Source organism: Triticum dicoccoides, chromosome 7A (genome assembly GCF_002162155.2).
Source record: "Triticum dicoccoides isolate Atlit2015 ecotype Zavitan chromosome 7A, WEW_v2.0, whole genome shotgun sequence".
NCBI classification, from domain to species: Eukaryota; Viridiplantae; Streptophyta; class Magnoliopsida; order Poales; family Poaceae; genus Triticum; species Triticum dicoccoides.
The window spans coordinates 268,466,679-268,484,487 of record NC_041392.1 but is presented as its reverse complement, the minus strand read 5'-3'; the positions used below and the strand labels follow the sequence as shown (position 1 = coordinate 268,484,487).

The 17,809-nt window shown below is 48.9% G+C and overlaps 1 protein-coding gene across 1 annotated transcript; it reads right to left on the bottom strand.

Annotated features, from left to right (window-relative positions):
- Positions 1-11,008: 11,008 nt before the first annotated feature.
- On the bottom strand, positions 11,009-11,726 carry LOC119333449 (transcription factor HEC2-like). Its single transcript, XM_037606336.1, has one exon. The coding sequence runs from the start codon at positions 11,669-11,671 to the stop codon at positions 11,009-11,011; it is 663 nt and encodes a 220-aa protein (XP_037462233.1). The 5' UTR covers positions 11,672-11,726.
- Positions 11,727-17,809: the final 6,083 nt, after the last annotated feature.

Sequence of the window (17,809 nt, the reverse complement as noted above, 5' to 3'; positions counted from 1 at the left end):
CCCCGAGGAAGAGGATTGTTGAGGAAGACTACATGCTGAGCTGCAAAAACAAAAAATATATTCCAGGCATTATAAGAAAGGAATGGGACACGTTTAAAACAGCCTTTTTCACTTACAATTTGGCCTGAGGCTTGTCCTCTTCACAAGACTACGCTTCGACGTCTTCCAAGCCTGAGCCACCCACCTGAGGCACCTTGCCTCGCTTAGGGGCCTGCTTCTCCAAATCTTCGAAGGCGGCCCTTCTCTTCCTAGGAGGAAAGGAGACAGTGCCCCCCCTTCACTTTTGTCTTCGGATGAGGGGATTTTTATTCCTCCGGACACAATGTCTGATGAACCTTTGGAATAGGGACCATCTTTGGTCCTCTCACTCTCCGCCTCACCCTCCTTCACAAGCATCTGGTATGGTGCCAGGGCCAGCATCCTTGTTAGAACAGGATTCGCTGGGCCCTCGGGCAGAGGGGCCGAACACATAATTAGTTCCGCCTTCTTTGTCCATCCCTGGAAGAAGATAGCTTGCTCAGTACCATATTATGGTATGCATAATTACAAAGTGTTCGGGAGCCAAGTGCTTACCGGGGTATCCATACGGTTGCAGTTAAGGCCAACATCTTCGGTAGTGTCCGGCCAATGTTTCCGCTTCCCGAGAAATAACTTCCACATCCCTTTGTGTGTGGTGCCCAAGAAGTGTGGGAGGGTTTGTGGTCCTTCTGGATTAAGCTCCCACATGCGACGAGACCTGCGCTGGCATGGTAGGATTCGGTGGACTAACATCACTTGGATCACGTTGACAAGATCGATGTCTCTCTCAAGGAGGGTCTGGATGCGGCTCTATAAAGTCTGCACTTCATCAACCGATCCCCAGTCCAGCCCCTTGTTGACCCATGATGCAAGCTGTAACGGTGGTCCAGGACGGAATGTGGGTGCAGCTACCCACTTGGTGCTGCGGGGCTCCGTAACGTAAAACCACGCCCGCTGCCAGTAATTCGAAGTTTCAGTAAAAGAACCTTTTGGCCAAGGAGTGCTGGTGAGTTGGCTGATTGTAGCACCGCCGGACTCCACCTGTTCCCTGTCGACTATCTTCAGCCTCACACTGAAGGACTTGAGCCATAAACCGAAGTGTGGGGGGATTCGGAGCAAGGCCTCGCATGTAATGATAAACGCCGAGACGTGGAGGATAGAGTCCCGGGCTAGGTCATGAAAATCTAGTCCGTAATAAAACATTATCCCCCGAACGAAAGGGTGAAGAGCGAACCCTAGCCCACAGAGGAAGTGGGAGATGAATACGACCCTCTCGCCAGATCTGGGGGTCAGAATAACCTGTCCTTGAGCAGGAAGCCTGTGGTGGACCTCTATGGTCAAATATCTGGATGCCCGAAGCTTTGCGATATCCTCCTCCGTAACGGAGGAAGCCACCCATCGGCCTTGGGAGCTGGGTTCGGACATGATGGGGAGGCTTGAAACGATGAAGTCGAACCTTGGGTGCTAGAACTCGAGGTTGGGAAGGCTTGGGAGAGGTTTGGCATAAAAGACGACCCTTGGCTCCTTTATGAAGGCAGTGGGTATTGAACGTCTCCTCCTAAGCCTAAGAATCTGCCTATTCCTAAGGAATCTTTCCCGCAAGACGGTTGGATTACCCACGCTCGTATTGATGAAAATCCCGCAATTAGGGGACACGATCTCTACATCGACAAGACGTGTCAATGACAACCACGCCCCGAAACGTGGAACGGCGGGACGGGAAACGGTTCGAAATAATGACCGAGAAGTGTGACGTCACATTACTAAAGGTTGTCAGCAGATTGGATTCGTAGAATACTATACTCTCTACGGTTGTATGTTACAGGTCCGAACACGATCAATTTGCCCGAATACTATTTTGGAGTTCGGAAGGAGGAACCCGCCTTGCAATGATGAAGACAGCACTACACGACGGATACCTTGTCATTGAAGCCAGGTTCAGGGGTTACTGAGGGAGTCCTGGACTAAGGGGTCCTCGGGCGCCCGGCCTGTTAGCCATGGGCCAGACTGATGGGCTGTGAAGATACGAAGACCAAAGACTGCACCCGTGTCCGGATGAGACTCTCCATGGCGTGGAAGGCAAGCTTGGCGACCGAATATGTAGATACCTTTCTTTATAACCGACCATGTGTAACCCTAGATCCTCCCGGTGTCTATATAAATCAGAGGACTTGGTCCGGATAGGATATTCATGATCATAGCCATACAAGCTAGACCTCTAGGGTTTAGCCATTACGATCTCGAGGTAGATCAACTCTTGTAATACTCATATTCATCAATATCAATCAAGTAGGACGTAGGGTATTACCTCCATAGAGAGGGCCCGAACCTGGGTAAACATCGTGTCCCTTGTCTCCTGTTACCATCGACCTGTTATACCTTAGACGCAGAGTTCGGGACCCCCTACCCGAGATCTGCCGGTTTTGACACCGACAACCCTAACATGGCATATATTCTTAGTCTTCCTCCATGTCCATGTCCTCATCAGGTATAACAGGTGGTGCTAACTGCAGATCTAGTTGTGGCTGCCCCAAGTTCAAATTAGGTAAGTTATGCATATCACCATGCTCATGATGATGCAGTGGCCCAAGGACATGGTTATGTTGGTTTGGATGAAAATTCTCTTGTTGTGGCATTGGATGAGGATTGCCATGTGGATCAATGGGGTCCTCATCTGGTGCTTCTTCCCCCAACATCCTCTGTTGCAGGATCACTACTGGTACTGTCTGAGAATATGTTTGAAAGTCATTTCCTTCTCCAGTAATATGCTAGCTGGAATATCTCCAAGAGCTTCAACTTTGACCTTCACTAGCTGATTCTCTTTAGTGCTCTTGTTTCTCTCCCAACGCATAAGAGTACCGAAGCTCCTAATAGTATTGGCTAGTTCATGCATGCATCTCCTATCAAAAGGAAAGCCACAAAGAAGAAGCCAGACCTCCCCATCTAAAATGAATCTCCTCCAATTCAGGCCCTCATTATGCTTTTGGAAGATCAGATGAACATCAGTGTAAAGATGTGGGCCTTGCTGAATTAATTAATCTCTATCAAAGACATTACTGAGTTAGACATAGGCTTGGCAAAACAGACATGGAATGATCTCTGAAAAACCTTTGTGCGTGATATCAATCAAGAATTCAGGGATTAACTCACGGACATTGGCTAACGGGACCATGAGATTGGGCATCGAAACGATGGCGATAATCACCTATTCTTCGTGCATTGGCACCACTGCACCAGTGGCAACACGAACCCTAGTCGGACGTCCCTCGACCACAATGCTTTGGTGCCCCTCCGGAATGAAAGGATTCGAATCGAAGGGGAAGGACGCCATGGGCTCCAGCAGAGAGTAGTTGTTGCGGCTACAAAGCTGGGTTTTTGGTGGTTTCGAGGTGGGGATTGGGCACTGGATGGAGAGAGGAATGTAGAGCGGCATCTTGAAGGCGCCCACCTACCGTGGTAGAAGGAAAGCGAAGAGACGGGGGTACTCAAAAGGGATGTGGCACTGACCATGGGTTGACTGCCAGTCAACGCAGGAACAATGGTGACTTGCCTTGTCGAAACTAGCCTGGGAAGTGAATTGTCGGGCCTGGGTGTAGTAGTGGGTTGGGCACTTATGTTTGGATTAGGCTTAGAATAGCAATCTTTTGCAATGTGGCCCCAGTGCTTACACCGGTGGCATTTGATGTGATCAGAGCAGCTAGGTCGAAGATGGCCACATTGTAAACAACGGATGGTTTTGTGGGGTGGGGGCAGAAGGAGCCATTTGAATTGGCTGAATTCCCTCCCTTTGACTATGCCTTGAATGTTGCATGCGCTGATCACGTTGAACTTGAGAACCATCTGAAAGCTGGATGTGATTGGTTGAATGCGATCTATAATCAGATTTTCCCGAGTTTGGGTAGATGGCAGGCGACCTAAGAGTTTAGGCATAAAATTTGAGAGGATGGTTATGGAAAATATGAGTCCATTCGTCCGCTTTTTCCTGCAAATAAAGATCTAATTCCATGTTGGAGTTTGGGCCTCCATCTCCAGAAAGCATAAAGCTGATATTGAACTCAGAGATTGCAATGTTACCTCCATTGATGATAGAGTAGCCCACCTCTTTGGATGAAGTGGAGAATTTGAAAGACCAATTATGAAGTTGTTTCACCTTGTATAATGATGCATTGCCACCAAAGCATGAGAGAGGATTGTGGATGCCGAAGCTTCCGGAAGCTTGATCTTTGATCTTGTGAATTCCGCAAGGAGGTGGAATTCCTCCTCTCCTTCTGGTGAATTGGTGCATACCCCCCATAGATTCCAGATCTTCTCCTCGAACTCTTGGCCTCTCTTGAAGTTGAGTGATGGCAGGGACATGATTGAAAGAGTGTATGTGGTTTGACGAGTTGGGATGGTGAGGGTGGATCGACTGGAGCATTGGATCGAAGAAGCGGCGACTTGTGGTGGCCACCGCGGCCGGAGTGGCCGGGGGCGCGGGCTAGGGCGAGGGGCATATAATGTAGTAGAGAATTATGAGTAGAGAATATATGATGAGACATGTCGTTGTTGAGAGATTATCTTTTACTCTCTTTTTTTACTTAAGAGAAGGCAGATCTTTTTTTCTTCTTCTTATTCCTGCCTCCCCCACCTTAACATTTATGTGCCATTTGTAAGATAACATCATTAGACTGCTAACACGGTGCTTTTGTATTTATTTTTTCATTTAGGATTATTTTTGCTTTACCCAGTTCTTTTTCCTTTCGTCCTAGCTTTTCTCAGATCTCCAACCAAATCAAAACATGCATCGGCGATCAAAGGAACTGCGATCTTTTGGTAGTTGACACCTCATGCACGGTCACATAGGTGGATTGTATTTTTCTCCACCCGGTACTATTCCAATCCACCATTGAGAAGCCAACAGCAACCCCATGAACAATGGAACGGTTAAAAAAATATCGCCCAAGTATCTCCGCCAATATCCTTAAAAAAAGTATCTCCGCCAAAAAGAAAATAAAATCGGCCAAGTACACCTGAAGTCAAGGCTCTCCGCAGCAGCAAATCATGCAACCACGTTCTGATGCATGAACTATCCATCCCACATCTCAAACGAACAACCTGAGCACGACACAGAGGCCTCCGTCCTATCGCTCTGACCCGTACGTCTTATCGCGGACTCTACGTCTCCGACGTCTCATCCAGGGCCAACCGGCCGGCCGCCGGCTGAGCGAGGAAGCAAGTGGCCAACCCGCGCGGCCGGCCCATGTGGCCATCGGCTCTGTAGCCTTGCCTCGCCGCGCCGCGCCGTGGCGCGCCACCGAACACAAGCGTACGCTGGCCACCGGTACACCGGAACTGATCGCCTATCCATCTCGCAGGGCGGAGCAGGAATCAGACCACAGCCTAGCCCCACCGAGAGCGTACGTACAAGCGCTCTCACATGGTGGTGGCAGGGCGCGGCCGTCTCGGCGTAGCCCATCTGTCCGTATGCGTGTCATGTCAATGGAGAAACACCCTGAGCCTGAGCCTGAGCCTGAGGCCGACCCGACCTTCTGTTCTGACAGCAGAGGCGTGAGATGTATTTTAAGTTGATTTTCGGACCACATGAGGTGAGTACCGGACCGTTCTAACTAATCTTCACTTTCAGCGCGTAGCTGTCAGCTGGCGAGGCCCTGTGCATGGGGATGGCGCGCGGGGCACGTCCAGAGGTGTAATGTATCTCCTGCGTAACATATATCGTGCCGGGATTTGGATGTACGTGCACGTGTGTGGTATCCATGCAGCGTCGGGCTCTCTGTCCGGTCACTGGATCGGGAAAATGCGTGTGTCCTATGTTACCAACATGTCCTGTCAGATTGTTGTTCTTGTCTGGAGGCTGATGGGCTTGATGCTGGACAAGACAGGATCATTTGCTACATCGATTGATTTATTCTAAAAAATAATAATCTTTGCTACATCGATCAACATATATACAAAGGAAAAAAAAACTCCCGAAGCAAAAGCAGGCTTCTCCGGGCAATGCGAGCCGTATGTAGGTGGGAAAGTTGTGTCCTGATTTAGTCGACAAAGCAAGTCACCAGATACGTGCAGTTTCAGCTGATCCCTCTCCGGTGTTCACCACACATGTTTCTCTCAACGGGATATTGCATATCTTGTAAACACACCCACCACGACCCACGTCCACGCAAACCCCGAGCGAGCGCGCGCAAACACACACAGAACTTCCCTAAAAAATGAATTTCTAAAGAAAATATACAAACACATTGCGCATACGCTCCCCCCCCCCCCTTCCCCCGGCAGCCCCGCGCCGCTCATGTAGGGGTGACTCAGGCGGCGCTTACCCTAGTCAGCAACCGGCCGCCCCTTCCTTTCACCTCCCCTCGCCACCATCGGAGGGGGGCGCCGGAACGCCACGCGGCCGTCGGGGAAGATGACCGTGAGGATTTGTCCACCTTACCGCGCGCTGGGGACTTTGGAACCGAGGCGGCGGCCTCAAGAAGTGGCTCTCGGCCAGTGGCCGTCGCAGGTGCTGGCCGCCCCCTTGGCCACACGGGCGGCAAGACGCCGGCGGGTGGTACCTGTGGGGCGTGGTGGCCTCGGGGGCGCCCGTCCCAATCCATGCCTCACGATCTGGTCTCCGACTGTCCTTGGTAGCCGGTGCCGCGTCTGAGGAAAGGGATGGGGAAGTGTGGAGCCTGGAGAAATCCAAGGCCAGATCTTACGACCATGACGACGGCAACGCCTGCTGGCGCCGTCCACTACATATAGGCGTCGTCAAGGTTCTCCATTCTACCTTTGGCCCACTCCTTTGCTCGTGTATCGGGATGAAAACCCAAATCCCTCCGGATTGGGCGGCAGCGACGCTCACAGCGTCGTCATGTTCATGAAGGTGTCGCCTTCGGTGAGCATGGGAAGGTGGTGGGCCCGTCTTGGGTGGGTGGCGTTCAGCGGCAGTCTCAGTCGGGATGTTCTAGGGGAAACCCTAGATCTGGGTTTACCGGATCGGACGATGACGATGTCTTCGGTGTCGTTCTCTCTCCTGGGGCATCATTTTGGATCAACTGCTGGTTGGAGAGGATAAGAGGATGAGCGGTGTTACATCTATCGCAAGGTCGGCGGCGGATCTCGGTGGCAAGGCGCTGCGGAGTTTTGGGGACTGGCGCGTGTGGATGGATACGCGCAGGTTGGTGGCGTTGTCTGGCGTCGTGGTGGCGTCAACAGTAGGCCTGGCAAAATGGTGATGCATCAGTTTTTGCCCTAGAGAGGGTTCGGCCGAAGACGGCTGCGGTGGCCTCTGAGAGTGCGCCGGACCGGTGTGTGAACTAGTCCCAGTGTGTGACCTAGTCCCGGTGAAGTCTGCTTGGTATTCGGCCCGAATATTCAGCACACATTCATCGTTGGGATAGGAGTAGCAATAGGTGTTGCCTAAATGTTGGCTTCATGCTTACTGGTGTACTATTACTTTGTATGATCTTTGTGAATAATTGATAAAATAGTTGTATGCATCATCCAGATGCAGAGACCGAGGGTATATCCTCATATCCAAAAAAATACATAAAACTAAAAAATGACTGAAAAAATAGAAAAATAAAAATAACAAAACTAAAGAAAATATATACTACTCCATCCGTCTCATAATATAAAAGCGTTTTTAGTAGTATTTTTAAATACGGTATAATCGCAGATGCTCACATGCACTCATATTTATAAACACATGCATGTATATTCTACCCTTATGAGCACCTTCAAAACAATAAATCGGCACATTATCTCAAAACTGACGAAGTCAAGTCGAGTGAACGAATATCACCAGAAATACTGAAATCAATTTAGAAGAAAACTGAGCTAACCATATGGAACCTAACCATTTGAGGTACAGTCAGTTCCTTAAAAAAATATAGCAGGAGTATTGTGTTGTGTAATTTCGTTTTATGGCACACGTTCCAATCAAATATTAGCATTATGCACATGATACAATGCAGAGAACCCCATACGGGCATGCGTATCTTTTCATCCAATCGCTGCGGTGATATTTTTTCATGCATCCTTCGCAAAAATATTCCTTTCAGAATAGTGTCACGCTCACAGCATCTAGAGCCTTCGTGGGCACTGGAGCTGAATCCTTGAACGAAAAGAACGTCAGGAACAAAAGGTGCGGAAGAAGTAGCTGCAATCATTCTGGAAAGGCAGGGAAGAACAAGAATTAAAGAGAGGGAGATGATCAGATCGACGCCATGGGTCGTTGCGACTTGCGACCCTCCACGGTCTTTGGCGCCAGGAGGGATGTACATGAGCGCTCGTCGTGGTGCGCGGCCGCACCGGCCGGCTCGACAACGAGGGCTCCGCCTTTTCTTTTTCTTTTTCGGAAAATTAGGGGCCCGCATTCTCACTGAAGGCAATGCCGCACAAATTATATGCTTCCACGATCGGTCACAGAGATTCACGGCGCAAGGGCTTCTCTACGTGACTACGTCTAGTCCTTTCTTTTATTCTTTCTTTCTTTCTTTCTTTATTATTACTAGCCGATCAAGTTAGTTTCCTTTCTGTTGGAGGAAGTACTACTTAACATCACGCTCGAAGAAAGAAAAGTACGGTACTCGCATGTACTGGAGTGGTATCTGCGGGGCTAGCTATGGTCGTTGTTGTATGCCGACAGGCCAGAGGCGTACGGTCAAGTTGAAAAGACCTCCATGAGATTAATCAAGGAGGCCGGGTGGTGAAAGCCTCAGCCTAGCTAGCGTCTAGGCTCCAGAGACTAACACCGATGGATAGAGCGCGTTGCGGGGTCGAAGGCGTCGGTTTCACAAGGCCTATTTGTCGAAAGAGGTGGGGCGGTACGTAGACAACGTAGCAATTCCTCAGCACATGCATGGCCGCGCGGTGCATGCAATGCAGCACATGCATGTATGAAATCTTTGGATTTACCCGGCTTGATTTGATCGTACCTCGGTCCTTTTCGTCGCTAACATTATCGCCGGCGCTTATTTTTCTTCTTTTCTGCATAGCTTGCAAAGGCTGTTTGATCTTACCTTCGCCACATCCTTCAGACTGGCTTTCGCGAGGAATCCAGACGCATGAACCACCGGTAATCGCTAGGTTTCCATCGGACGGCTTGAGCTTCACTTCACATGAACTCCAGCACCTGACCCTGATCATGAAGCCACCACCTACAAATACAATTCAGGACGGAACGGGGTGGGAATATCGGTAGACACGCAGCTGCCGAGGCATTAACGGCAGTCGGACACGGGCACATGCGGAATGAGAAAAGCTTGCGGCAGAGACGGCCGCGTTCCGGAATCGGCTTAGCGTCTGGAAAGCAAGACCGCGCCCGCGCCACTCCGGGACGGCGGCTGTGCGCGCACAGCGGCCGCTCCAGTGCGCCAACGTAGGACGTGACGACGGCGGGGCAAGCGGGCTCGCCGTTGCGCCCGCCGAGGCGTCGCCAGGCTTCTCCATTCGAGCCACCCTCGCTCGTGGCTGAAGGGCACGGGCGTGCGTGCAAACAATGCCACTGTCACCCGATCGACGGAATAGTCTCGTTTTTTAAGGATCAGCAGGGGCTCAATTTATTCAATCATCGGTCGTATAGTGGCTCTTGCTCCTTGCTGCATAAACATGTCCTGTGCACTGAAAGCCGGCTCGTTTTTGTGCCCACTGTTCTCTGCTCCAGTCTCTAGCTAGCTAGCCATTATGCATGCGTAGGCTTCAGAGCCGAGTAAGTTTTTTTTTGAAAATCATCGGATCTATTATAAAAATTCACCAGAACTACAAAGCGTCTCAAACACAATAAGAATTACATCAAATTTCTGAGACCATCGAACAACCACTATGGCTGCCAGAACGCATCGCTGTCGACGCTTCCCTATCGAAGGCACCTTGACCTTGTTGTTGACAGTTGGGAAGTCTTCGTGCACGCCCTAAGGACCAACGCCCTGGAGCAGCAGTTGTCGCCGTTGAACTCTTTCATAGATCTGAAGCAGCTGATGCAAAATTTTGTCACATGATGCGAATTCCTAACCTCACCACCCCAAAGAGACGGCAAGAATCTACTCCAGAACTATGTCGACACCATCCAAAGTGCTGAGAAAGTAGTGATTTATAATTGTGTTATAACGTGTTTACTTTTTGTTTCAATGTGAAAATTAGTCACAAATAACAAGAAAAAAAGGTCAAACGATGATACCGTCTGTCCAACCCATTTTTTGGTCGATTTTACCGTTTGGTTAATTAACTTTAATTTCTTTTGTTCTCGTGTCTATTTTTATGCTGCAAAGCCATAAACAAGTGCAGCACAACACATTTCAAGAGCAACAGCAGCTGACAACTGAGGACGTGGTTGACATCGCAATAGATTATGGTAATCAAGCTTTTGCCTACTCTATCATTTGGCTAATCAACTTTTTCTTCTACAGCTTTTTAGGGAAGTAAAAAAAAATCGATCAGGGAAGTAACTTCAGCTCAAGTGCTCAACGCAAGAGCAAACTAGCCTAACCTTCAATTTGCATGTTGTCCGCTTTGTGTTCTCTATAATCTGGACCTACAGCGCGTAGTTCTAGAACAAAGGGCATGTAAGATGACGTCCATAACAAATTTAAAAATAAAATAAAAGGGCATGTAAGTTGCAAGGACAAACTATTTAATGTTACTGCGATTGAAAATGCTACTACTACAATACTTACTCATAAGATAGGTGCGTGCATGCATGCATGCATGCAGTAGTAAGAGTACAAGGCTGAGCAACATTTTAAGCTTGTGCATGAGCTGTGACCGGCTTGCGAGTTCAGTAACAAGCATGCCCAGTACTAGTACTCGTGCTCATACTACCTAGTAGGTCTCCTAGTATACATCTCAATTTACAAAACAGGACCGTGCATATGGTTGCAACGCGCGCATTCGTCGCCGTACGAGCGATGCTCCAGGCTCAACGTCGATTAATGTCATCACATGCACATGCATATATGTCATGTCGCGCGGACCGAAAGCACATGCGGGTGGCCGACGTGATCTCATCTTACCACGGCCCGTTCAGGCCCTGGTAGGCCTCGGCGGCGGCTGCGCCGTTGGGCGGCGCGCGGTGGCCGTTGGCCGCCGCCGCGCGCTCCAGGGACTGCACCTGCGTCTTGAGGAACTTGACGTAGTGGATGGCCTCGTCCAGCATGGACGCGGTGTCCATCTTGGTCCCGCCCGGGACGAGGCGCTGCAGGATGCGGATGCGCTCGCTGATGCGCTCCCGCCGCATCCTCGCCGCCACGCTCTGCGGGTCCGTCGAGATGCGCACGTTGCGGCGCTTCGGCGGGCGCACCGTGTCCGGGTCGATGTTCACCGGCTGCAGCGCCGCGATGCGGAAGATCATCTCCCGCATGGCCGCCGGCCCCGTGGCGCCAGCGCCATCGGGTGGAGGCTGCGACGTCGCCGTGTACTCGGAGCGACGGTGGCTGCCGTTGTAGGGGGCGGAGTTCAGCAGCTGGGAATACGGGTCGTGGTAGGCCCCGCCGGCGTTGGCGCTCGCCGTGTGAGGCGCCGAGGAGAACTGGTGACGAGGGGCTTGCGTGCATGGAGAAGGGGTCACCGGCATGGCGTGGTCAGGGAGCGCGGTGAGCTGCTCTAGCTGCAGCATTGCGTTCATCAGCTCCAGCTGCGCCTCCGGGTGAGAGTTCAGCGTATCGAAGTCCATCCAGAGGTTGTGCCACTCGATCTGTATGAAGATGTGGATGATGAGAGAGGGCAAAAGGGGCGAGGAAGCTAGCAGCTAGCCAGAGCACAGGTGAAAAAGGATGTGTTGCTTAGCTAGTTGCACGCAGAAAGGCGCTATTTATAGGGAATGGGCAGGGTCTAGGGTGCAGGTTCCTTCAGATTTGATTTGACTGGCCATCATCCGTTCCGGGAATGCATACCGGTGTCCCGTTGGCCACTGAGGAGCTGCCACCAGGGTATAGGTAATTTGATTTGAAGGAGTTTTCATGGTATAATTTTTGTAACACATTGTTTATATTTCGGGAAAAGTTTGCTGAAAACAATTCACGCGCCAGCCGCCTCTTTTAAGGCCAACTCCAACGCTAGACCCCAAATAGACGTCGGTTTTGTCCGTTTGGATAAAAAAACGAACGTCTATGTCCGATTTTAGCCGTCCATCTTTTGGTGCATCCAATGGGCCGCCGCATCCGAAATTTCATGTCGGGTTTGGACTTGAGAAAAACCCGATTAAGGCATCGCAAAATAATTTAAAACGGGCAAATATGTTACGATAACTTAATAAAAAGTCCACTAAATCACAGCCGCACATAGAACTTAAGTTGATTTTTTCTAAACATAAAAGGTAGATCTGCAAACCGCCGCCCTAGTTGTCTTCAGGCGCCACCGTCCTTGTTCTCGCCAATCGTGATGAGGTCGATGTAGGGAGGCAACGTCCAGAGGTGGGGTGGTGGCCCACAAACTGAGGCGGGTGCGGCATGTGCAGGTTGTGGTGGTGGCGAGGGTGGTGGTGACCACGGCGCCCACGCAGCCGGCGGTGCTGGTTGTGGTGGCGAGGGCGGGCTGCATGGCACCATGGTTGTCCACGACCACAACTGCCCATACACAGTGTCGGGTTCCACATTGGGATAGCCGGGTGTTCCTCCATCACCTCCTGCTTCACTTCCAACTCCGGGACGTAGACATCATCGGCGGCCGAGAGCGCCATCATCTCCTCCAGCCGCTCCTCCTCCTCGGCAGTCATGGTGGGAGGTGGCGGTGGCGGCGGCGACATGGAGGGTGTTGTAAATATGCCCTAGAGGCAATAATATTATATTTTTGTATTCATAATTAAGAGTTTGTATTCTATGCTATAAGTGTTATGATTCTGAAATATGTGATTCAATGGAAAACTGATATGCACGTGTGGAATGTGATACATTTCCACCGTATCTATAATTTTTTGTTTCATGTTATTATATTGCCAATCTTAGATATTTTATATGCAATTTTATATCATTTTAGGGACTAACCTATTAACTCAGTGCCAGTGCTAGTTGATGTCTTTTGCTTGTTTGGCTTTTCAGAAAATCAGTACCAAACAAAGTACAAACACGATGAAACTTTACAGTGATTTTTTCTGGACCAAAGAGTCCCTTGAACGTTCGGGAGGAGGCCATAAGATCTACGGGACAACGACGAGCTCACACGGCGTGCCACCTGACCTCGTGGGTCGCACACAACTCCGTTTGACCTAACTCCAACTCCATAAATTCCCAAATCTTTTGAAACCAACAGAGAGCCGCCATAAAACACTTTTTCTACCACCGCAAGCTTCTGTTATTTCGCGATCCCATCTGGAAGCCTTTTTCGATCCTCTGCCGGAGGGGGAATCAATCATGGAGGGCTTCTACATCATCCATGCCGCACCTCGGATGACTTGTGAGTAGTTTACCACAGACCTACGGGTCCATAGCTAGTAGCGAGATGTCTTTTCTTCAATACAAAGTTCTCAATGATCTGCATGGAGTTCTATCCGATGTAATCTTCTCTTGCGTTGTTTTTATTGGGATCCGATGAATTGTGGGTTTATGATCAGACTATTCATTAAAAGTAATTGAGTCTTTTCTGAACTTTATTATCCATGATTGTTATAACTTTGTATTTCTCTCTGATCTATCCATTTATTTTGGCCAATTAGATTGATTTATCTTTAGTGAGAGAGGTGCTTTGTAATGGGTTCAATCTTGTGGTGTCCTCACCTCGTGACAGAAGGGGTAGCGAGACACTTATTTGTATTGTTGCCATTAAGGGTAGAACGACGTGGTTCAATCATATTGCTTTGTTTTATTATGTCTACATTATGTCATCATACTTCATGCATTACTCTGTTGTTACAAACTTAATACGTAGAGAGGCGAGCATAGAAATGCTCTCGAAGTGGAGTAATAGTAGTAGATGCAGGCAAGAGTCGGTCTACTTGTCACATACGTAATGCCTATATACATGAACAGTACCATGAATAACATCACATGTATGCGCTTTTCTATCAATTGTCCAACAGTAATTTGTCTACCCACCGTATGACTAGTGAAAACTATGGCCCCGGGTCTACTTTATCATATTACAAAAACCAAAAATACCTTGTTGCAAATTATTATATTATATTTTACTTTGCAATTTATATATCTATAATACGTCTCCATCATATCTACTTTTCCAAACTCTTTTGCCCTTGCTTTGGACTCTAATTTGCATGATTTGAATGGAACTAACCCGGACTGACGTTGTTTTCAGTAGAATTGCCATGGTGTTATTTTTGTGCAGAAGTAAAAGTTCTCGGATTGACCTGAAAATTTACGGAGAATTTTGTTGGAATATATAAAAAATACTGGCGGAAAAAGATACCAGAAGGGGGCCACCCAGAGGCCACAAGCCCTGGGGGCGCGCCTACCCCCCACCCCCAGGGCATGCCTCCCAGGCTTATGGGGCCCCTGGACTGCCTACAACCCTAAATCCAACTCCATATATACCTATTCGGGGAGGAAAAAATCAGAGAGAAGGATTCATCGCGTTTTACAATACGAAGCCACCACCACCTCCTGTTCTTCATCGGGCGGGCTGATCTGGAGTCTGTTCGGGGCTCCGGAGGGTGGAATCCATCGCCATCATCATCACCAACCTTCCTCCATCGCCAATTCCATGACGCTCACCGCCAGGATTTTGTAATTCCTTCGTAGGCTTGCTGGACGGTGATGGGTTGGATGAGATTTATCGTGTAATCGAGTTAGTTTTGTTAGGTTTGATCCGTAGTGTCCACTATGTTCTGAGATTGATTTTGCTATGACTTTGCTATGCTTAATGCTTGTCACTGGGGCCCGAGTGCCATGATTTCAGATCTGAACCTATTATGTTTTCATGAATATATGTGTGTTCTTGATCCTATCTTGCAAGTTGTAGACACCTATTACGAGTTATGATCTGCATACCCCAAGGTGAAAATAATTGGGATTCTTCCCGGTGATGACCGTAGTTTGAGGAGTTCATCTATTCACTAAGTGCTAATTTTTTGATCCAGTACTCTATTAAAAGGAGGCCTTAATATCCCTTAGTTTCCTTGTGGACCCCGCTGTCACGGAAGGATAGGACAAAAGATGTCATGCAAGTTCTTTTCCATAAGCACGTATGACTACATACAAAATACATGCCTATATTATATTGATGAATTGGAGCTAGTTCTATGTCACCCTAGGTTATAACTGCTACATGATGAATATTATCCAACACAATTTGTTGGGAAACGTTGCATGGAAAACAAAAAAAAATCCGCGAACATGCAAGATCTATCAAGGAGATGCATAGCAACGAGACATGAGAGTGTGTCTACGTACCCTCGTAGGCCGTACGCGGAAGTGTTTAGTAACGCGGTTGATGTAGTCGAACTTCTTCGCGATCCAACCGATCGAGTACTGAATGTACGACACCTCTGCGTCCAGCACACGTTCAGCTCGATGACGTCCATGCCTTCTTGATCCAGCAAGACGATGAGGTAGTGGATGAGTTCCGACAGCACGACGGTGTGGTGACAGTGATGGTGATGCTATCTCCGCAGGGCTTCGCCTAAGCACTACGAAAATATGACCAAGGGTGTAAGCGGTGGAGGGGGGGGGCACCGCACACGGCTAAGAGATAGTTGTGGTTATGTGTGGCGCCCCCTCCCACATATATATAGGTGGGGGAGGGAGGAGGTAGTCTGGAGGTGCCCCAAGTGGGGCCGAATCCCACTTGGGGTCCTGCCCCAAGCCGCGCCCCCTGCCATGTATGGGTGCGGGAGGAAGGCAGGGGAGGGTGGCGCCCCCCTTTCCTTTCTCACCTGAGGAGGGAAAGGCAAGAGGGGCCACCCCTCCCATTTCCTTCCCCTAGGGCCGGCCGGTCAGGGACGGGGCAACCAACCCCCTTGTGGGCTGGTCTATCCCCCTTGGCCCATTAGGCCCATACACCTACCGGGGGTGTCCGGAACCCCTTCCGGTGACCCGATGACTACCTGGTGCACTCCGAAACTCTTTTGATGTTCGAATATCATCGTCCTATATGTCAATCTTTACCTATGGACCATTCCGAAGCTCCTCGTCATGTCCGTGATCTCATCTGGGGCTCCGAACAACATTCGGTCACCAAATCATATAACTCATATAACACTATATCATCAACGGACGTTAAGCGTGCGGACCCTACGAGTTCGAGAACTCTGTAGACATGACCGAGACACCTCTCCAGTCAATAACCAATAGCGGAACCTGGATGCCCATATTGTCTCCTACATATTCTACGAAGATCTTTATAGGTCGAACCTTATGACAACATACGTAATTCCCTTTGTCCTTTGGTATGTTACTTGCCCGAGATTCGATCGTCGTTATCTTCATACCTAGTTCAATCTCATTACCGGCAAGTCTCTTCTCATTCCGTAATACATCATCTTGCAACTAACTCATGTTGGGGAACGTAGCATGAAATTTCAAAAATATTCCTACGATCACACAAGATCTATCTAGGAGATGCATAGCAACGAGAGGGGGAGAGTGTGTCCACATACCCTCGTAGACCAAAAGCAAAAGCGTTAGGTTAACGCGGTTGATGTAGTCGAATGTCTTCGCGATCTAACCGATCAAGTACCGAACGTACGGCACTGATACGTCTCCAACGTATCTATAATTTTTGATTGTTCCATGCTATATTATCTACTATTTTGGACTATATTGGGCTTTATTTTCCACTTATATATTATTTTTGGGACTAACCTATTAACCGGAGGCCCAGCCCAGAATTGCTGTTTTTTTTGCCTATTTCAGTGTTTCGAAGAAACGGAATATCAAACGGAGTCCAAACGGAATGAAACCTTCGGGAACGTGATTTTCTCGCCGAACGTGATCCAGGAGACTTGGACCCTATGCCAAGGCATCAGAGAGGCGGTCACAAGGGTGGGGGGCGCGCCCCCTGCCTCGTGGGCCCCTCGGAGCTGCACCGACGTACTCCTTCCTCCTATATATACCTGCGTACCCCCAAACGATCAGAAGAGGAGCCAAAAACCTAATTCCACCATTGCAACTTTCTGTATCCACGAGATCCCATCTTGGGGCAAGTTCCGGAGCTCCGCCGGAGAGGGCCGTCATCACAGAGGGCTTCGACATCATCATAGCCTCTCCGATGAAGTGTGAGTAGTTTACCTCAGACCTTCGGGTCCATAGTTAGTAGCTAGATGGCTTCTTCTCTCTTTTTGGATCTCAATACAAAGTTCTCCCCCTCTCTTGTGGAGATCTATTCGATGTAATCTTCTTTTTGCGGTGTGTTTGTTGAGACCGATGAATTGTGGGTTTATGATCAAGTCTATCTATGAATAATATTTGAATCTTCTCTGAATTCTTTTATGTATGATTGGTTATCTTTGCAAGTCTCTTCGAATTATCCGTTTGGTTTGGCCAACTAGATTGATAGTTCTTGCCATGGGAGAAGTGCTTAGCTTTGGGTTCGATCTTGCGGTGTCCTTTCCCAGTGACAGAAGGGGCAGCAAGGCACGTATTGCATCGTTGCCATCGAGGATAACAAGATGGGGTTTATTTTCTATTGCATGAATTTATCTCTCTACATCATGTCATCTTGCTTAAGGCGTTACTCTGTTTTTAACTTAATACTCTAGATGCATGCTGGATAGCGGTCGATGAGTGGAGTAATAGTAGTAGATGCAGAATCATTTCGGTCTACTTGTCACGGACGTGATGCCTATATACATGATCATGCCTAGATATTCTCATAACTATGCTCAATTCTGTCAATTGCTCAACAGTAATTTGTTCACCCACCG

Excerpts from the sequence above, each read along its gene's own strand:
- LOC119333449 (XM_037606336.1), bottom strand. The coding sequence starts at position 11,671 with ATGGACTTCGATACGCTGAACTCTCACCCGGAGGCGCAGCTGGAGCTG.